Source organism: Aptenodytes forsteri, unplaced genomic scaffold, assembly GCF_000699145.1.
Source record: "Aptenodytes forsteri isolate BGI_AS27 unplaced genomic scaffold, ASM69914v1 Scaffold65, whole genome shotgun sequence".
NCBI classification, from domain to species: domain Eukaryota; kingdom Metazoa; phylum Chordata; class Aves; order Sphenisciformes; family Spheniscidae; genus Aptenodytes; species Aptenodytes forsteri.
In genome coordinates, this window is record NW_008795127.1 from 7,305,300 (window position 1) to 7,327,399 (window position 22,100).

The following is a 22,100-nucleotide window of genomic DNA, read 5'->3' on the forward strand; positions in this document are numbered from 1 at the left end:
AGTAGCCAGATTAAGTTCTAGTTGGGCTTTGGCCCTTCTAATTTTCTCCCTGCATAACCTCACGACATCCTTGTAGTCCTCCTGAGTTGCCTGCCCTTCTTCTGAGTATGAACCTAAGTCAGCATTCAATTTAACACTTAGTTCAACTTCAGACATACAGAACTTTCCTAAAACTTTTCTTATTGTTGAACAGTTCAGAAACTACAGTAATTTTCTCTGCAGTTGAGGTGGGGAAATTTATCCCAAAGCTCCCGATTACTTTTCCCCTCGCTTTTTCCTTCCTCAAAACCATTTGCTTAAGACACAACTGATGTTTACTCAGTACTATTCATTGCCATGAAAAATTTGGTTCTTTTCATCCAAGACTGTTACCCTCATGCGTAGAGTACTCTTGCCAGACATGCTTGAGTCTAAAATAATAAAATAGAGACTATGATAGATGCAGTGATAAAGAGATCAGATAGTGCAAACTAAACACTTGAGAAAGACTACTCTGTACCATTTAAATGTATATAAACTCAAATATACTTACATTTAATTTCTCAAGAGGCTGTCCGAGTGAGTAGATTACGTAAGACTGAAGATGATCAGTGTATTTCTGTTTGGCTTCTTTTTTCTCAGCCTCAAGACAAGAAATTTTCAAGCGAGAAAGTGTTGCAAAAATATGATGGAAGTTCTCCATCATGACCACATCTCTGGGTGTTTTCTGGCTTTCATTAGCTACTTTCTCAACTGAAAGAAAAAGGAAGCAAAATACTTAAAATACGAAAAGGACAACCAAATTCAGAAAAACATAACCGATAACCGTAATACCGTCAGAAAAGGAATTCTGTAACATAAGAAGTAACAGGCTCTAAGACCATGAAATTTGTATGCCAAAAAAGTCACTTATAAAAAGATACAAAATAGTGACTACATATGGTCATTTACGTAAGTGAGAAACAACCCACATTCTGTGGAAGTTTACAAGCATGCTTTTGTTATCCCTAATAAATTTCACATGACAGAGCTATTTAAGAAAAGTCTCATTCCCCTCTTTGCTATAACAAAAATCTTCAATAAGGTGGTGGGGTTTTTTTAAAGTGTACTTCCTAGCCTCTCAATTTTTGCTTAGCTTAATAGTTTCATGGTCAAAGTTACTGTCAATCCCCAAATTTAGTAATAAAAATGGATAATCCTGTACATAGGTCTCTTACTTTCATCCCGCCCCCAAAGAAACCCAGGGCAGGCAAAAGAAATTCTATGTATGACTCCCTTATTGCACCTAAAAGCAGGCTGAAAGAGGATGGCTTCAAAGAGCGCAATTAAGTCTCTATGCCTGTTCATCAGTTAATCATTTTGCTGAGACTACCAGGATGCCCACCATCCCCCCACCAAATGATCCTGGGCACCAGAGTATCAATAAAGATCATAAATTCATTTGAGTCAGAACACTGAATTGCCAACTAGGAAGAGTCTGCTACTGCCAATTTTGCTCTTCCCATGTAATTTTATAAACACCTCCTCCAATTCTACCTGAAGTACTACAACTTTCTGACCTGTTTCAATCATTACTTGTAAATTAAATACCCTACTGCATTAAACTTACTGCTTGCACTGATTTTGTACATAATTTTGACTTTGTTTCATCTTCATTCTTTACTTCTATCCCTTATCCTCCCCCATCATAATTATTTGTTAAGTTTGCTCTGTACTTGTCTGAAACAGATTTTGTTTCTTTTTCGGTGTTTGACTGGCATAATTTTGAAGCCCTTTTAAAACATGCTTTTCTAAGTTCTTCCTACACTAGTTATTTTATCATTTTATAGTTTTGCCTGTCTCTTGATGTTTGCTTAGTTTTATCACTTGAACAGTAAATTCTTAAGGACAGAAAAATTGGGTGCAATCAAATAAAAAACATTCTCAAAATTTACTGTCTTATCAGCTGGGATGCTCCTGCTGACTACATATGCACTCTTGTCTACTGTACTATGAAGTAATGTCTCTTCACAATTTCCTAATATGTTCAGAACCACTATGCTATAATTTCCTCAAACTAGCTTTATTGCCTCTACTGTCTCCTCTTGCTCAATCTTCCCCTAAAAAAGAGGTAAGTCTCAGTGGTTGGGAAATACTCTATGTGGAGTTGTTTGAAAATTTGCAGGTAAATCAGCATGGAGAGGTCCATCCATCCATGTCCCTCCCATTTTAAAAGGGAAGGACAGTATTTCCAGAGTTCATTGGCTTGCATATCCCCCGCTTTTTTGTTTTGTTTTTTTAATGTTAAATAAAACCAGTAGAACAAGGGTGTTGCTGCTGTTTTTCCAGACGATAGCTGGGAAAATAGGGAGGACTAGAGAGACTAGGCTAAGACACAAAGGACCTAATCTGCCAAGAAGAGTTCTGGCTATGAATTTGACCCTAAGTGGTTTATTTTAGACAGGGCTGTGAAGATAAACAATATTAGGGCCAAATGCCAGGTATCCTATCCAGATTATTCTCCTCGTCTAAGCTACACTGGGGGAGAAAAGACAGGAAACCACTTCAGATTGAGCATGTCGTGTTGCTGCCATCTCCTCTCTCCCTTCAGAGTCTAAACCACTTCCCTCTGTCTTTAACTGAAAGTTACTTTACAGGTATGTACAAAGGGAAGTATCTACAGTTTGCTCTTAAAAAGTATATTACAATCAAAAGGTTTACACTTGCTCTCCTACCGATAACAGAGAGAACCAAAATTTCAGCACAGTATCAGTCACGTGACTTGCAACAGAGACTCTTAAAAAAAAAATCATGTTAATTGGAGCAAAATTATATATAAATAGGAGGAAACAATCATTTTAGTAACTACGACAACCTCAGAAGACCTACCACTGACAAAAACCGCTCTAATAAGTTTTATGTAGGCTTTATCTAGATCTCCTCGTCGTTCTGCATTTTTGAAAATTGATTCAGCGAGGGCTGCAAATTCTTCAAATTCAGCAACAAATGGAAGGATCCCAACTTTACTCTTCTTTGAGATTTTTACTTCATCCATCTGCTTCATTTGGTTACTCTTAAATTTAAAACAAGAACAGATGTTAGCCTCTAATATATGACTCCAGACCATGTAACAACTAGTAAAACAAAAGAAAAATGCAGACATACTGAAAAACTGACATTTATTCAAAACATGGAAATAATTTTATAACTTTCAGTTAGTATATCTACTTAGTCTTCCTCCCTTTTTACCCTCAAAAATTTGTTAAGAAATAAAATTATTGGAAAGAAAAAAAGGAAGATGGGCAAGTAAAATCTTCCTGATTTTATTCTCCTTTGTTTACTTACTTAGTATTAAAGTTAAAATCTTCCAGCTTTTATTCTCCTTTGTTTACTAACTTAGTATTAAGGGAAAAAAAAAAAAAAGGAAAAAAACCCCCACAAATTTATCCCCCAGAAGCAATTAACAATTTTCATTCTATAATCTAAAAAGGAACTTCGCTTTTCTGATTCAGCCAAGCTAACAATTCCTTTTGCTACAGGAAGTTTCTTTAATCTTCTACTGAAATTTTATTTCTGAGTATAATCCAAAAAAAATCAGCTTCAGAATATTTTAAGCATTAAACTGATCAAGAATGGTCAGTCTTACTATGTTGGCCTAGAGTCAAGTTACATTTATGACAATTAAAAAAAAAAAGTTATACCAGCAACTATGTTTTCACTAAACTTGCCATTATTTCATATAATGCTCATATCATATTAGCAAAAGGAAGTTTCTGCTAGCAGAAGTTGCCTCTCCTACTGCCAAAAGATTTGCCAATTTATCTAAACCAAGTTTCTGTTAGATATAATATAGAAATAACTGAACATATGGAAGAAATGTCTATTTGGTATATTATGCTTAAAGGGGAAAAGCAAAACCCTCCTAAATCCATGAGTTTTGTTTTGGTAAGTAAAAAAGGCAGAGAGCTATAGTTTACTTGACTGACTTCAGTAATCTCAGTAAGAGTACAAGTTTAAACAAACAAGTAAAAATGTCAACTAGCTCACAGCAGTGAAAGAGTGGTCATATTTCTTACAAATAGCTAATTATTGAAGAAGGAATGGAGAGGAAAAAGAAACACAACCACCAATTCGTTCATCTTTTCTGAAGGTTTGGCCAGTAGAAGAGCAATAAAGTTACTCATTCTCACTTCAAATGAAAAGCAAAAATTTAACTATAAAAGAAATGCAAAAATCAAACTGGGTAGGAGAGGGCTTTCTATAATATAGTTAGCTTAATCAGAATAACTAAAGAACTTACAATGCATTTATCAAAGTTCCTTTTGACAGTCACCAAAACATTTCCAAGTGTTGTGCTGAGAAAAGAAGCTGGGTCCACATTTTGTGCTGTCCATACATGATGACTCATCTTAACTAACATATAAAGCGAATTAAAGCTATCAATCTTGTCCCCCAGCGCTATAAGATTATTCAGCTCAGGTTCAATACAACGAAATATTTTTGTCATCATTTGTCGGATCATGTCCTTCCTATTAAAAATGCATAAGATAAAAAAAAAATATTACTCTGACAGTTTACTAGGCTATTTTACACGTCCTTTGATAACATTTTTAGGATAAATTTATTGGATACAGTAGTCTCATTTGCATTCAACAAACCTCATGATTTTCAGAATGCTGCTAAGGGAAGAAATGCCAATGCCACACAGTAAAAATCAATAGTCACAGGTATAAAATATTCCAAAAAGTATTTTCTGTGTGGAAGCTGCCACACACTCAAATTCAGAACTTTGCTACGCATATTTTCCAAAGCATATTTTACATATTACAGCGCCTAGTTTCATTTTGCAAACTATTAGAGAATTAAGCATCTTTTTTAATACTACTATAGACAGAAACATCCATCCTATATACAAAAATTTTTATATTTACTGACACATTCAGTATCTAAGTACAAATTAAGCGTTCACTATTCATTTTCACTAAAAGGGAACAATTTCTGATTATAGAGAAAAAAGTTTTATATGCCAAATAAATTCACATGTAGGCTTAAGAATCAGTAATATACAACAGCAGCACATACTCAGATGATATTGTTTGTGGAGCACCAGAAGTGTATGAACGAGATAAAGTTCCTCCATCCATTTCCTCCGCTTCATTCTGTAAGAACAAGGAATGTATATACAGGAAGCTGAAAGCTTGTCTCCAATCCTGTATTTAAGTGGTAAGTATATCTGACAAAACCAAGATAATTATCAGCTTCCCCCCCGCCCCCCCCTCAAAGTAGCAAATACAGTGGTTTGCAAGGTGCTGGTAGTTTTCTGGCCACGTTCCCCAGAATACACCACTATCCACAATTACTCCCCATTGCCTTCCTACATAGCATGATGAAGTGTTTATTGTGACCTTATGAGGAAACAAACCATGGCAGAAGAAACATGTCAGTCCTTCTTTAACAGATTGTGCATCGGTCAGCCAAAAATAAAGATTCTGCCAGCTAATGGAGAAAAACAAATCAGTGATCACCTGGATCACATAATTGCCAGATAAATTCAGGAGTTATCTTTTAAACGGGTCTCTTATGAGGCTTGTTCAATATTTTTTACTTCAGTGGCAGAATTAAGAGTCATACCGTTGTTGTTCCCGAGATGCTCTGATGTTGCTGTAGTTTGAAAAATTTACTAATGAAGTCCTGTTCTGCCAGACACAGAGGCTCTAGTTCACTTAATACTTGCTCGAAAATCTAAAGAAAGGCAAATATTTTACCAACACACCAAATACTATGAACAGTTAGTAATACTAATTTTAATTGTTGCATAGGATTTTATACTTTCTATCTTCATTAAGCTTTAGAGGGCTTATTTCTACTTAACAGAAATGGAAACAGTTTGTACTTAGATCTTTAAAAGTGATACCTGCATTTTCAACAGTCCCTTCTCATCCATATACACTGGGAAGAACAACCTATGTTTTTCCACGACTAGAAGTTTTCTAGTCACAGCCTGAGGAAGGACTTTTGTGCTATAATGAAAACATTCACATTTTAATAGTAAGTCATGCGTTCTGCCACCCTCTTTTCTGCCTGGATTGCTGAGAGGAAGATGACAAAATTAAAAGCCTCAGAGAAGAAAAACAGGTAAACTGTGTATGTAGAAGATAACTGCTCTGTAGAAAAAGTTTCTACATAGCTGCTACAGAAACCAACAGCAGGTTTTGTACTGAAATAGAAGTATTCATCATGATTTTTAGTTTTAATCTAAAATGAAACACTATTTTGGCAATAATTCATTCAAATAATTTAATTTTATTAATACGAACTACTGAAATGATAAGTCAGGTGTTAGACATACTTCTAATCTGTCACCTTTACACAACACAGAATTTTCTCCGCAAGTATTTAAGGATTAAGATATGCAATAATTTACATAAATAAAACCAATCTAGCCACATAGTAAATCCACACTACTGAAAATTCCCCTAGGAAAAAAAAAAAATTGAAAAAAACTACTAGGTCAGCGCAGTAGCTTACAACTCTGTATACATTAGTCACACTCACACGTCCCCAGCGGGTGTGAGATAAAAGTCAGAAGTTGTTGAAAAAGGTTAGCACAATACTTGTATAAAATTGTTTTAAAAAGCTATCATTTTAATTCTAGACAAGTTGCTGCTGCAGGTGTGTAATAACTGTTTCAGGCATATAATATTTCCTCCCAGAAAAAGACTGAGCAAGGATTTGAAGGAGTCAGAAGAAAAATACTCATTTCCACCAAATAATTCAATAGAGAACAAGAAAATTATTTTTATCTCTCACCCCGATAACAGCTCCTTTTCCCTCCACAGTACTGAGGAGTTAATTCCACAAGAAGTGAAGAGTACTGTCACTTTTAAAAGTTCGGGGGGGGGAGAACCAACAACCAACAAAAACCCCCAAAACAGATGCTGAGGACAGCAGGTTTTTAAACAGACAGAATCATAGAATAGTTTGGGTTGGAAGGGACCTCTAAAGGTCATCAGGTTGCTCAGAGCCCCATCCAACCTGACCTTGAGATGCTGAGGACGCTCCAATAACAACTTAGTGCCATTGGTTAAAGCTGAAAACTGATGGTAACTGTGATGTGAAACCAGTATAAATAAAATTTTAGGGCCATGCTCAAGTCCTGGCTAAAAGAAGATTATGCTTTCTTATCTTTCACTTTTGCTTACATACTGGCAAAATGTGACAGAACACATGAACATTTGTATTGAGGGAAAAAAAAAAATCACTTGAAGAATCCATCAGTTCAATTCCTATTTGCTTAAAAATGCATATTGGGCTTAAACTTAATAGACCATTTTTTATGCTTGATATTCTCTACAGATCACACTAAGCATATAAAGGAACTAAATGGAATCTTATAATCAGAGAATAATACTCTGATCTACATATTTCTTAGAAACTGCCTTTATTACGTGTGGTGCGTACAGAATTTGAAATAGGCATGTTTTAAGATTTAAACAGTACAGATCTTTAAACTACACAAGAAGGATATGCAAGACGCTTCTAAGACAAAACTAAGCAGAAACATGATGCAACATTTTGGCTTTACCTTATCAAATTTTGTTCTATCAGCCACATCAAGGTCAGAGGCAGACATGTTTCCCATATCCAACAGTGAGGATGACTGAGACCTACGGTTTCCCGAACTCTGAACAGAGAGTTTATTTAGGCTAGAAGTAGACCCAGTCAATTTTCCAGAACTTCCATGAAGACCTGTGAAATAAAGACGTTATGAAGGAGGGAAGCAAAGGCAGAATAAAATACTCAAGAAGAACAGGTTCATTACAGAACATATGAGATCGAGTTGCTAGTAGTCCTACATTAAAATCAAACAACTCAATTTTTGTCTAAGCTGCAAATGCTGTTGCTATAAACACATTCTTTTCTCATTACAAGGTAACTGAAATACCTCAGCAAGTTTCAAAGGACGATGCAGCTATATAAGCCCTCATTGTAAAGTATGGAAAAAGGTATAAAAGGAACAGAACTGTGAAATATAGGAACACTGGAATAGATACTCTCCTTGAAAGCTTGGAAGCAAAGACCAGTTATGATCTTCGTGAATGTACTTTGGGCAAAGGCTGCCACAAGCAGAAGAATTAATCCACAAGAAGGAAAAAAATTGAAAAGCTTTATATACACACAGGCACTTTTTAATCTTGAACTTGACCTTTCTGCTGTTAACATCCTTCTGTCTACATAGTTTGCTCCAGCTATTTTGCTGGATCTACAATCCCACAGTAACTCTACTGCTAATGCTTCCCTCTCCTTTTGATCATAATTAACATTCAGACATTTCTTCCCGATATTCCTTCCCCTGTGGGGCCTTCTCCTAGGTGAGGAGCATCTCTTTTTATTTTTATTTTTTCCCAAATTTTCAGAAATATTGGAACAGGATGGAGAAATCCAGTAACAAAAAAGACCAAGAAATCCTCAATATTTGACCCCCATATAAGCCTCTCACATCTCAACCACAAAGAAACTTAAAAGCAATCCTGCAAGTTTCATTTAACTGCTATGTTGGTATCTATTCTAGGGACGCAAACAAGACAAAGTCTATAGATCTAATAAAAGTTGTTACCTTAACCTACTGGAAGAGTTGGAAAGCTACGACAAGCTCTCAGGCACAAATGTATTTTTTAGATCAACTGGTAGCATGGGAAAACCAAAAGATGTTGCCTTTACCTGCAAACCTTCTCAACTTCTATATTGGGCCATTTTAGCCGTGCTTCATTTTTTGCCTTGCAAAAACAATGATTCTGCTAATGCTTATTTCAATTTCATTCTGAACGGAGTGCTTCAGCGTTAAGTAGATTTTCCACGATGCAGCACTACATCGTTACATTGACACACATGCATTGACAATACCAACTAATGCAACTAGTTATACTCACTCTCAGTTTCCTGTTTGACAGCACTTTCTTTTCGAGGCAGTGTAGCTGGGATGGATTAGGTTGCAAGCATCAAAGACAAAGACAAGTTAAAATGCAGTTTGCACAAACCATGCACAAGATGCAAGTTAAGCTCTAACTGGAAAGAAACATGCGGAGAACTATAAGCAGCAAGTAACTACATTGCAAACACATTTAGTTGGAGAGGTACTATTCTAGAAATTCAGTATCTAAGCTACATGGAAAACAGTAAGTTTCTAGATATTAAACTTTACTTTTTCTTATACAGTGTGTTCAAAGAACATTTTTGGTAACATGTATTTAAGTTCTCCCAAATTGAGAAGTCCATTAAATTAGGGTTATATTTGTCAGAGTTAATGTTGCAAAAGACTCAGTTTCCAAGATCAATCATCATATCGATAATATACATGAAAAAATTAAAATGTATTTATGTAATTTTGTACTGAGTCAGAGATATTGTCCACCTCTTCAATTTAAAAAACACACACCAATACTGCAAAATCATTCATATCAACAGTAAGACTGGCTAACCTTTTCTGTTGTTCGCAAATCAGGAAGTTTACATAGAGAATACATCTTTTGTATTCATGCTGCACCAAAAATTGATGACTGCAAATTCGGAGAGGAGAAAACAATAAACATATAGTAAAAAAGTTTACAAGGTGTTTTTTTACTTTTCCTGTTTTTTGCAGAATAAAACAGTTTCCTCAAGTGGACTTCAATATGAAATTTAGAGTAAATGGGCATTTGTAGTAAATAGAGAATCCCTAACCAGTAAAAGGCATTTGCATACATACACTAAAAGCAGTATGTGGTATTAAGAAGATCTTGATGAGGATGGATGCTACAAGCCCCCCAGAATGGAGCAGGCAAGCAGAACCTACTGTAATAGAATGAGTAAATACTTCTAAATGCCACAAACATGTCTTAAATACCAGATGTTCTCAAGTAGGCAACACTACTGACAATTATAATGTCAAACTTGAATTTAATTCCAGCCTAGTTTTTAGATCTTGGGGATTTTGGCAGTTTTTTAATAAAAAGGTTTAGGCCTGATATATTTGGCATATGCATCTGCCATGCATTGGTCCCACTTCTTCATCATCCTCAATTTCCAAATGCACAGGACTATATTACAGAATGTGAAGAACTACAGGCAAAGGTCAGGCCCTGGACAATCTGGGAGCCATAGTGGCTTTTGAGAAGCCACATCATATAAACATATGACAGTAGTAGCACTCTTTCCCACATTGATTTTATGGTATTTAAGTATCAAAGTCTTGGCTTAATCAGGAAAAAAAAGAAAAAAAAGAGAAAAAAAAGACTACTTAAGACAAGTGTGAATGCTCACGACCCAGATTTTTTTTTTTGCCATAAAAATGCAGACAAAGAACCTTGCACTAGCACAGAATGCCAGAATTCTCCCAGCATCCCCTCTGCGTTTGAGGCATTCAAATAGCAGTGCTATTCCCAAAGCACAAAAAAAGGCAAGAACACACACCAACACAGCTTAGAAACAGGTCATCTTTAGTGTTCGAGTACAACTGGAGCATTATGCACCTACACTATTCCTTAAATAAGTTTACTATTAAAAGTGATGTATTTTAAATTAATGTGCAACTAGTAATAGTACAACCACTACCTTCAACATAGAAGCCTTTGAAATTACACACCATTATAAGCTGTAACAAAATAAACACATAACTTGATATTTAAATGGTGAAATAAAATCATATTTATATAAGGAACAGCTTTTTAAACATATGTAATTTGCTTTCCTTCTTTATAAGATTAGTACTGAGGACTGAAGTTTTTTTAATCCAATTCATTGTCAAATTCGCTTGTGGCCTCAAATATGCAGCCATTACTTAATGGCTTAATTTCCTAGAATTATTAATGTTATGAATGGTGAGTCCCCACTGGATACAGCTTCCAGTTTTGGCTTTGTGACTGGTTCCTACCAATTTTCAGAGGACTGGGCACTTGGGTCAAGTTTTGCATGTCAGTCAGTCACCAGCAAGACTCAACATAAACATACTCTTTGTATGTTTGTGAAAATGTAGTATTACAAAAGAAATCAAACCAAGAGAACTGGTTAAAAAACCCTTTGCTACTCTCCCTCCTTCACTATTCTGTGCAAAGTTCAAACGTGCTTGAAGTTTGCACAAATACATGACAGAAGCCTTCTCAAGGTGCAGCCCTTATGCTGGTGAATTGAAGGACCTCTTTCTCCAAAATGCCTCATCACTCCGTAACATTTACAGAAGTTAGGAAATTGCTACAAAAACTGTCTCCTCACAAATACAAATCACAAAAGTGGTGCCAGGATAAAGTGCTTAGAATGTTTTAGAAATCAATTTATATTAGGATAAAGTGTTTTGTTCTTGCAATAAGATAGCTTTTCAAGATTTATGAATTTAACTGTTCTGACGACACATTATGGCACCACTTGCTTTCCATGTCCAACAGCTTGCCGAGACTTATCTTTCCAGCTTCCTCCTCCCTCAATCAAGCCTCACTACCCTCCTGCTTTCTTCCTTTCATTATTTTTTTCGGTTCTCTACCATCAAACTTCAAAGCATAAGTTCAGGACCCAGAATAGGCTTGACGGAACTTACTAGTTAAAGCTGCACATGATTTCTGAATTTAGGATTTGGAAACTGGCAAACTGTGGCAAATATAAGTATTTTAAAAAAGTTTTGAAACAGTGCACTTTAAAATATAGAATGGACAATATATAAATACACCTACATCACTGTTACTTTCTACGTATTCAGGGTTTTTTTGGTTTTGGGTTTGTTTTTGGTTTTTTGGGTTTTTTTTAAAGCTTCACTTCCATACCTGTAATCCTAGCAGGAATACATACTCCCTTAAACAGAAAGACCTACAAGTTAGCAAAGTATGATTTCTAGTTTCAGACTACATAGGTAAACCCCTCTGAAAACACAATGAAATACACAAGTTTCCTTAGGCAGAATTAGCATTAAAATTAGCTTCTTCAAAATCCACCCAAAACTTATTAAAAGCAGAAGTAATAGCAGAAGGAACACACACAGATGTGCTGCCCAAGCTTGCTTTAATTACAAGAGTTAATTTTCCAAGTTTCTTCCAGTAAAAAAATGGGATAGTTCAAGTAATAAAATATGGTTGGTAGTTTGTTAAAAACTGAGTGTAGATTTGAAAATGTGAGAAATATCATATTTTATCCTTCTATCTTGACCAATTTCACAAGATTTCAGTTGTGCTACTTTGGCCTTGTGGAAGTCAGAAATTTTACCAATCGTATTTTTCATCCAACTTCTTCCACCTTGCCAAAAGTAAACAATTTTACACCATTATAAAATTGGCCCTAGGTGTTGCAATGAGTATTTTATAAGCAAATAATAAGATTCAAAGCAAGATACGCGCCTCCTGGAAGCTTACCAAACTTTTTTCCTTCTCTGGTTGTGCCTGTCATCTTGATCTTGGCAACTTCAAAGAAATCTTTTATTTCCCTTTCATATAGTTGTGATAAATAATCCATCCATATATAATTCTTAAGAAAAATGTAAAGTTAGTTAACAGGTATAGATATTGACTTTGTTCTGTTACTGTTAAATAGTAGACTGAGGTTAAACCATGACAAGTATATAAGTTCTACTAAATAACAAACTGTTTTGGACTATATATGTATATATATATTTATGTAGCATGCACAAAAATATATTCGTGATACTTAAGCAGGTTATATAATTTTCCTAGTGAGTTCATAAAATTGCTACTTCGCCTCCATAAGGAAAGATATGCAACGTGGTACATACGAATAGGATTACTAGTGGTAGCATCATAGAATTCAATTTGAGGGTAGAATGGAGAAAGTTCAGCACCATTCTCTGTAGCCTCTTTTACTAGACTCCTACTATGCCAAAAAACCCCCAAACAAATAGGATGCCGTTCCTACACATCTTCCCAAGTACGTGACCTCCTTTATTACTATTCTCACAAGGAAAACAGAAGACCAGAAGACTTTGGGAGGCACAAACTCTGTATGCCTACTTACTACAAGATTCAATCAATCCCAAAATAATTTGTTTGCAACACTGCTAAAAATAAGCTCAAATTTTGAAAAGACAAGAGACATAACAAATGAAGTAAGTTTGAAGATTATCTGGTTTGTTTAGATTTTTAGTACAAAGGTTATAATTATGTTTTATTTATTGACAAAGATCACCCAAGAATTTTTTTTCCTATGTTCTTAAAAATTTTGTTACTTAGCACACTTAATACGTAAATATGTAAGTCTCAATTTTTTCTTAGAAGATCACGGAGATGTCAACCATTAACAACTGAAGTAAGTTTGAAGATTATCTGGTTTGTTTAGATTTTTAGTACAAAGGTTATAATTATGTTTTATTTATTGACAAAGATCACCCAAGAATTTTTTTTCCTATGTTCTTAAAAATTTTGTTACTTAGCACACTTAATACGTAAATATGTAAGTCTCAATTTTTTCTTAGAAGATCACGGAGATGTCAACCATTCATTGACCATTTGCCTTACACTGAAGGCAAAAGAACAACTATTTCAAAGCCATTTTAAAAGTCTAATTTAAATCCTCCATGGTTGAGTTTTTAAGAATGACAGTACTTTAATAAAAGACGACTTGTTCTGTAAGGACTAACTTGCCCTTAACTTCTATCTAAACATTTTCTATACTTCTGTAGTAATTTTTTTCACTCCATGTCAGTTTTAAACAAGGTAGTTAAAAGTTACATATATACAAAGCCAAAATATTGCTATTTAATCTACTTTACAAGACACTTCTTAAGTTTTTGATATTCCCAGGTGAAATGAAGGTCTGTTGAAATAAAGATGTCACATAGGCAATAAGCACATCAACATGAAAATAGCTTAATTATTTTTCTTACTGGACTGTGAAACAGCAAACTTGTTTTACATAAATATTAATATCTTACGATACTTTAGAACAGAGACATAGAATCTTGGAGAAAAAAAAAATACGGGATACAACAAATACCAAAAAATGAACTTTCCTGTTCCAAAGAGGAACAAGAAAAGAGGAGCAGTGAATTAAATTTAATATAAAGGAATATTAAAAGGACATGCACATACACACAGGCAATTCTTTTGACTCTCAAAAATAGTATATTATGTACATTCTCTAGCATCATTTCAGCACTTCACATACCTTTGTTAGCCCTTCGTACTTTCCATAATCTGTGTTCTTGAGCCACTCCATCAGTTTAGCATATCGAAGTAAATCTCTGTGAAATGGATGGTGATTGGGTAATGTCAATTCAACAGAGTGCTGGGCAAGAGTAGAACTCTGATCGTGACCCTTGATAAGAGAAAGTATTAAAGTAAATCTGGAAGCACTATACAAGATGTACTAGAAGTTTCCTGAAAAACTTAAAATGAAGACAGCATCCCATTCAGACAAACAGAAAAGCATCAAGATATCTTGCATAGAAACAAAGTCTAGAGACGCAGACTGAAAAGATGCCTAACATAATATGGACACCGAGATATTACAGTTGTGGCAGATAACGCATCTTAGTAAGCTTGTTCATTGTAAGGCTCTTGCTGTTTACCACTTCGCCTTCAGGGTTGAGTCAATTTGGCATTTTTTGCAAAAGAATGCAAGGTACGCCTGAGTGAAGATTTAATGACAAGTGTTCAACTGTTTCTGAAAAAAATTTGGCATTTTTTGCAAAAGAATGCAAGGTGAGTGAAGATTTAATGACAAGTGTTCAACTGTTTCTGAAAAATTCTAAGACATTATTACATTATTTCTCTAAACAAACAAAAACCCAAAATCCATAGATGTTGTTCTTATATACTGTAAGACATTTCAAGTCCCCAGTCAATGGCCCAGGTGTTAATGATGAGCTTTATGCTATGCCTCTGAAAATCTGCTCCAATTCAACCCACTTTAGTCCACTTTGGCCAAGCCTTGGTCAAGTCTTAAAAACATCAGTTCACACACATTCTCTCCCTCCACACAAATGCAGACACACATACGCTTTCAGTAAACATTTACTAGAGTTAAACAGTTTACGACATGCAGCATAAACCAATCCATTTAACAGCAAGCTCCTAACTTCACGCTCCTCCTTTTCTCTGGCTTATCTCCTGAAAAAACACACTATCCTTTAAGTGAAGATCACATCATATTGCTTGAACAACATATGATTTAGTTTTTTTTAAGCTTCCACTTGCTTGAACTCAAAAGGTTCCTGGGCAATTCAGGAAGCAAGCAAGGTAACACCACAGTTCAGCCATGTAGCGGAACACACAACCATTAGCCCTGGGTTAATGGAGGGGAGGATGGAACTTAATTTCAAAATGGCTTTATTATTTTCTGTAAAGTCTTTTTTTACCGGGCTCGCAATAAATACAGCAACAGAACTTGATCTTAAGTATAGTTTGTGCCATGGCAGCACAAAAAAATTGTCCTAATTGCTCTCCAATTCCTGTAGCATAACATGCAGGGGGTTTATGCAGGTCAGTCAATGTCAGTCCCTGAGAGAGGAAGCATTCCTGGACAGTTCTGTCTTGGATATGACAAGTTGGCAGAATACAAGCTCTACAGTTTAAAAACTGCCTTTGCATGTCTAAGTTGGAACAGAAGCCAGTTTGGATCACAGAGTCAAAACTAAAGCAACTTTGGCTCACCCTTCTCTACTGTTTTGGGTACTAATCAGTTCAAGTCTTTGGGTAAAAAAAGCCCTAAAAGCTTCCACAATACATTCACGGATTTTTGTTTTTAAAAAGCGAAGATTTGAGTCTTGATATTATTTGTAAAAGACTAACCTTTACTACGTAATACAATGCGAACATGCCAGCTTTTGAGTAAAGTTGGACTACTTTTTTGTATCCAACATGAATATGCACTTACTTCAAGTCCTGTTCTCTTAACTACATAAACTGAGACACAAACGGACCCAAAGAAACAAGTCCTAGACAACTTCATTCATTTATTCTCACAGACAATGGGGAAGAGTCACACTGTTAATCTCCCTTCTAAAAACAATCTTGTAGTCTGACTCCAACAAAAAGCTAACTTTGTAAAGTGTAATTATTGCAACATATAATTTGGAATTGGAATCCAGCCAGCATTAGCCACACAGCTGCTGATGTGATTACCGAGGTCATACTTGATTCTGCGTGTACTTCTGGGCATGCGTATAGCAAATATTTTCAACAGAGCTTTGATATGCTTTTATAAAAAACTAGATATAGAAAACCATTTATGGTTCTCTCTCCTATCCCCTGGTGTGCAACATTCCTACAGCATGCATTTTAATGTTCAAGTTCATTATACTTTAAGGTAATTTACCTGGTGGCTTTCACCACTTTCTTCAACTAAGTCAGTCCAAAGGCTAGTTCATATGACTGCTAGAAAATACTCAGCTATCCAAATTTTTATTGCTTCTTTCATCTAACAATTTTATTCCTGTCCCTTTATTACATACAACTTTTTATTTTTGCTTAGCAGTTGCATTCTTCATAAAGCTAGATGACAAATCGCCTCTCAAGATAAATTTCTCTCTCCAAGCCAACTTTCCACAGGACTAATCATTCTGGTTGTCCTAAATTATGTCCTGTTCCAAGTCTGCTCCAAAACATTATGGAGCTTCTAGGTGTACCTTCTCCACCTAATTAACAGGCTTCCTCTCACTACACATACATTTATACTAACTGTTACCAAATGATACTGCAAGTTTGTTATTCAACTATTTCATAGTTTTCAAAGCTTCAAACTATTTCATATTTCAAAGGCAGAAAGCCCAGAGTTGCCTTCTAATTCAATGCTGAACCTGGTTGTTAAAAAAAAAAAAATCTTTAAAGTTATAGATACACAGTAAGGTTAATCAAATATTATTAGGACACAATAAAGACAACTACATTAACTGTTAGTAACAGTTACTGCAAACAGTTTTTAACACTGCAGTGAATGGCAATCCAAAGTTACATTTCTGTTTAAAGCTTTTAAGATTTATTCTCACTTTTACGTAAAGGAGATGAAGCACCTTAATATCTTAAAACAGTAGTTTGAATCACAGCATTGGGTTTGTTTGCTTTTAAAAAAAGAACAATTTCATACTTCTAAGATAATATATTTAGGCCGAAATTTCAATGCAACTTTGGTTTTCCATCTAATGAGTTCCAAATCAGAATATCAGATATCATAATCAGCTTGTATTAGCAGCTATGTCTTGCTTGTATTAGCAGCTACCTAGACATCATTGTGTTTTCATTTGCCATTTTAATTTAGAAATCTTTATCTTCCTTAGTTTTTTCTGAAGTGCTTTATTTTTTTGAAAGAAACAGTCTGAAAAAATAATGCAAATCTTCAGATGTTAAAAGTAACAAAGTATTCCAGTTAGACTTTTCAAAAACATGGGACTGAGAAATTGCTGTATTTTATTAATCAAAAAAGGTCATTGTAGTAAGATAACACAAAAATCTGTTATACCTCCAACACTTGAATCTGTACCTCAAAATGAAGTACACAAACTTTTTTTTTCTTTTGCAAAAAGAAAAAAGGCTTTGCAGAGGCTCATCTCGAGTTAATGAAGAGTTAATGAACTCTTCCTGCTTAACCTTACAGTGAGTGCCTACTTTTTATCTGCTGATTAATACCTCACAGCTAACAGCAGGCTGAAACTTTTCAGAGGGCAAGTTTATATGAAAGACAATGTGAGGACACTATTAGTACCAGAATTAAAAAATAAATAAATAAAAAATTGCAAATTGGTAATAGCATTCTCAATAGCACTGAAAAGTCTCTTTAGAAGTATTTAATCTAATACATGTATTATTACATAGTAATAATAATCTCTTACCATTTTTAAAAATAAAATCCCCAGAACATAACATCAGAAAAGGCATTCTGTTAAACAGCCATTTTCATATGCAAGTCCAATATTGAAACTCTGTGAACGCACTTATACAGGACTTGCACAACGTAGCTTCTACTAGCTCATTTAGAGGCCAGGACACATAGCCTGTGCTCAGTTTTTCAAAATATGAAAAGTAACAGGAGGAACATACCTTCTTAAGAACAGAAACTAAAGGCAAAAAGTTTAACATGCTGTAGAACTGGAATTCTTCTGCAAAGTGAAGAAAATATAGGAAGCACTTATCTTTGCCATAAAAAGCCAGGCTTGTACTCTCACATGCTCATTTAGAGGCTAGGACACATAGCCTGTGCTCAGTTTTTCAAAATATGAAAAGTAACAGGAGGAACATACCTTCTTAAGAACAGAAACTAAAGGCAAAAAGTTTAACATGCTGTAGAACTGGAATTCTTCTGCAAAGTGAAGAAAATATAGGAAGCACTTATCTTTGCCATAAAAAGCCAGGCTTGTACTCTCACATGCAATTTTCTATACAATTATCCAGCATAACTCTATTCTATTCCATTTTCTGCACGCAGTCTAATACATAAAAACAAAGACTTCTAAAACTTTGATTGCGCTAATATGTGTAAAAACTGAATTATTTTTCATTTACAGATATTACAATTTCACACAATTGCAGTATCTGTACAGTTGTACACATATTGCTATTTCCTGAAAATATTCCTCCTCCACACATCTCAATCTGTCTCTTAGTAATTTCTGGAGATCAGATCAGAGGAATGTTATCTCAAACAGATAAACAAAGCTTGAGGGCTGATAAAAATAATGGAAGTGAGAAGGGGCATAAGTCTGATGCTGTGCAATTGGTAAGGATAAATTTATTTTTGTAAAGCCAAAGATGCAGCTGCTAGTTAGAAAAGTCAAGCTCAAAAAAATTAGTTAGAAAAGCTTGTATCAAACCCGATGTACTCACTGGAACTGAAAGATAATAGGACCTGTTATAGAGTTGAAGGAGGGTCTGAGTAAACTAATTGGAGATAAAAAAATACAGAAATTAAACTGATGCTAAAAAAGGCATCTAGCCTTTAGGAAACAAGTCTTGGTACAGTGATTTCTGAATATTTCAAGTTAAGGCTCAAAAATCAAGGTTTAGACATTTTACTTTGTATGTTTTTGGGTTTTGGTTTTTTTTATGGCCCTTGAAGTTCAGACAGCAAGAACTCGAATGTTCTCAGCCTCTGACACCCTTTAACAAAAAAGTCAATGCTTTTTCTCCTCAATTAATCAAGCTTTACAATTAAAATAAATCCTCATATATCACGTGTTTAATTCAGATAGCAAACCCACTAGAGAGAGGTGTTTTGGGGTTTTTTTTTTAAAATATAAGAGACTTTTGTAGGCAACTATAGTTTGGTATGCTTAGTAATCTCTCTGCCTGAAGTGCCTCCAGCAGTCCATTCATTTACTGATTACATCACAGAACATGTCCAATTTTAGGTGGATTGTTTTTCTTCTCAGGAAAAGTTTGTGACCAAAAACTTCATATAAAATAGTAAGAAATAATACCTGCTGAACAAATACGCTGTTCAAATGACTGGCAAGTCTCCGTGCAAACTGCTCACGCAAGTCACTAAACCGCTGCTGTTGCTGTTTCACTGCATGAAGCATATCATGTCCTAAAAACAAAAAGAACTTCACAGAGTACAAAATATGTCATAATATATTGTATTGTACGTGGGAACCAAAAGAACCAGAGGTCACAATTCCCTCAAATCTACAGAAACAAAATCTGAGACTAGTTGGAAAGGCACATACAATAAAGGCACTACCATGACAAATTTTGTATGTTAGACTGTAGTCTAATGAAAACATTACCTGGCCGAAGAGCTACATTCATACACTGCAGAAGGGCATCAGCTGCATTAGTGCAGGCCTCAATGCCTCGAGAAGATGTCAGATCTCCCTCCTGAAGGGCCTTTATATGACCTTTAGCCAAATCCATGTGATTCTACAAAATAATGGGTAAGCCGTAAGAAGGTTAGTTTGTTAGGCTGCTGAACCAAGAATGATAAATACAATTCCATCATTACAAAAAACTTACTGAAGTTCGTGCAATAATAAAACAGAAAAATAAACTCATTATTTTAAATGAACTCATATATGGTTGCTAAAGAGGGTAGCAACCTAGACGAATTTTATACCTGATGTGAACAACCATAGTAAACACAATAAAAATGCTTACCACTAAGAACTCTATCTCTGACAGCAGCTTCACATTATTTGTGTTGCTGAGATGGATTAGGTGGTTGCTTTCTGAAATTTGATCCATTTGCTCTTTTACACTCTGAAGCATTTCTTCGTAACTGCTCAGCTTTAGCTCAATTTGGTCAACTTCCTTCAGAGCTTCATCCAGCAACTTCATCAAGATATTCACCTGTTTCTCCGAGGCCATAATTGACTGGATATTTGCCTGGACAGAAAATTAAGCCACAACATTTTAAGAGACATTTTTATATCTCAAAAGCTTTCTGATACCTCCTTCTGTCTCTATTACTGTCAAATAAACACTTTCCAAAACTCTTGATGAAAGCAACAAAACAATATAAGCTTGTAGTACTTCTCATTTAAAGCGTTATTGAACACAGCAGTCCCTCAGTCTATGACACTTCTTTATTTCATGAAGATATAAAACCAAAACTTTGCTCAAGTTCTTAGAACTGAAGTATTGATCTGCACAAAAATAAAAACCAAACAGTAATCCCTACTATACTGGCACATTTTTAGTTCCAGAAAAACAGCTTAGGTGGTAAGGTCACATTTTCTGTTGCAAGATCAACTATCTCTATGATAAGAGCCATTTTCAAAATGTAAGAGAAACATAAAACTTGACAATTTGAGGAGGTTGTTGACTGTTCCCTGAAGACTGTATTCCCTGCACCTCCTTAAGTTTTCTAAGTTACCTCTAGAACATTGGGTTGTTTAAAAAACAAAATAGCAAACAATCTGGTACTGTTACAGACAGCTGAATACTGCAACGTTATTAGACTAAGCCAGTTTCCTAATTACACTGAGAGTAGTATTTTAGGCCTAAGAGTTTACATCCGCGGACATGAACATCTATTCTCTCTCTCCCTGCACCCCTGCCTTCAAGAAAAGTATACGCAGAATGCCTCTCTCTTTTCTTCTCAACTCTTCATTCGAAAGCCTGCGACTTACCCCAGGCCTGGAAGGTAAAGAGCAAAAGTTGAAGATCTTCAAAATCTGATAATAGACAGGACGTAGCTCTGCTTAGGAGCAGATATACATTTATATTTAAATATGTGGCCGAACACATTAGCTACCTTTTCAAAGAACACTACGTAGACAGTATCAGTGAGAACAATTCAACATGCTAACACGCTGTACATTGGAAGAAATGTTTACCCCATCTAGCACTTGTAGCTCTCTCGACAACTTCTCTGCAAAGGCTTCAGCATTAGAAATAGCATATTCACACCCTTCCATCATTATTTCAATATCCTGCTCCTCTCTTGCATTTAACTCCTGGTATTCATCCACAGCCTCTTCATCACCTCCTGCTACACTTTGATTCTCTCCACTTGGAACAGATTCTTAGGTAGAGAAAGGAAATAAAACACATTATCAGTGCAGAAAGTCACATGCATTTTGAGAGTACTTAAGCATGTTCAACTATCTTTAAGTAAATGAATCCATTTAACTTTCATAACAAGCACCTGCTACCTAGGTACACTTTTTTCAAGTCTCAGTCTTCCACGGGCTTCATTAAGATTTCCAGAACTGTTCCCAACAGTGATCTTTTCCAAATTATGCAACATAAGCAAAATACAAATAGCCACCTTCCTTTATTGCATGTACAAAGGGACATACTGTCTCAGTTTATTCACCTCTCACGCTGGTAATCAGCATCAGAATAGATTACAGCATTACACTAGACTTGTTAGCCGAAGACCAGTACAAGTTAGATTCTCCCTTGGCAGACAGAGCATAAGGGAAACACATGAAAGTTGATTAAGAAATATATCACTGAATAAATAAAAAATATCTTGATGCTCAAGGTAAGTTTCACAGCAGGAAAATCAGTACTGAGGTAACTGAAAATTATATAACAATGTTTTAATGAACTATGATTTCTCATGGCAGTGCTTGCTTAATTCAACAAGCCATTCAAATGCTGACAAACTATTTAGAGAACATGAAGGCAGTCCAGCCAGAAAGCGTTTAGGACATTTGAAACATCTCTTATCTCTAGCAACTTGATAAGCTATCCAAAGCACTATTTAAAGTGTATTATTTAAGAAAAATTGCT

At 35.2% G+C, this 22,100-nt stretch overlaps 1 protein-coding gene across 3 annotated transcripts in view; it reads right to left on the reverse strand.

The window, feature by feature from the left end:
• EXOC1 (exocyst complex component 1) overlaps positions 1-22,100 on the reverse strand; it is a 33,514-nt gene that overhangs the window by 4,460 nt on the left and 6,954 nt on the right. For 2 of the 3 annotated variants that reach the window (XM_009277410.2, XM_019471574.1), the window contains 13 exons: positions 21,197-21,384; positions 20,016-20,243; positions 19,649-19,781; positions 19,340-19,449; positions 18,747-18,800; positions 14,095-14,244; positions 12,330-12,441; positions 7,544-7,707; positions 5,590-5,700; positions 5,041-5,117; positions 4,259-4,487; positions 2,848-3,031; positions 533-732 (listed from right to left, as the gene is read on the reverse strand). In XM_009277410.2, coding sequence (XP_009275685.1) covers positions 533-732; positions 2,848-3,031; positions 4,259-4,487; positions 5,041-5,117; positions 5,590-5,700; positions 7,544-7,707; positions 12,330-12,441; positions 14,095-14,244; positions 18,747-18,800; positions 19,340-19,449; positions 19,649-19,781; positions 20,016-20,243; positions 21,197-21,384 — 1,940 coding nt within the window. The remainder of the gene's footprint in view (positions 1-532; positions 733-2,847; positions 3,032-4,258; positions 4,488-5,040; positions 5,118-5,589; positions 5,701-7,543; positions 7,708-12,329; positions 12,442-14,094; positions 14,245-18,746; positions 18,801-19,339; positions 19,450-19,648; positions 19,782-20,015; positions 20,244-21,196; positions 21,385-22,100) is intronic. The other variant, XM_019471575.1, reaches the window with a different exon arrangement.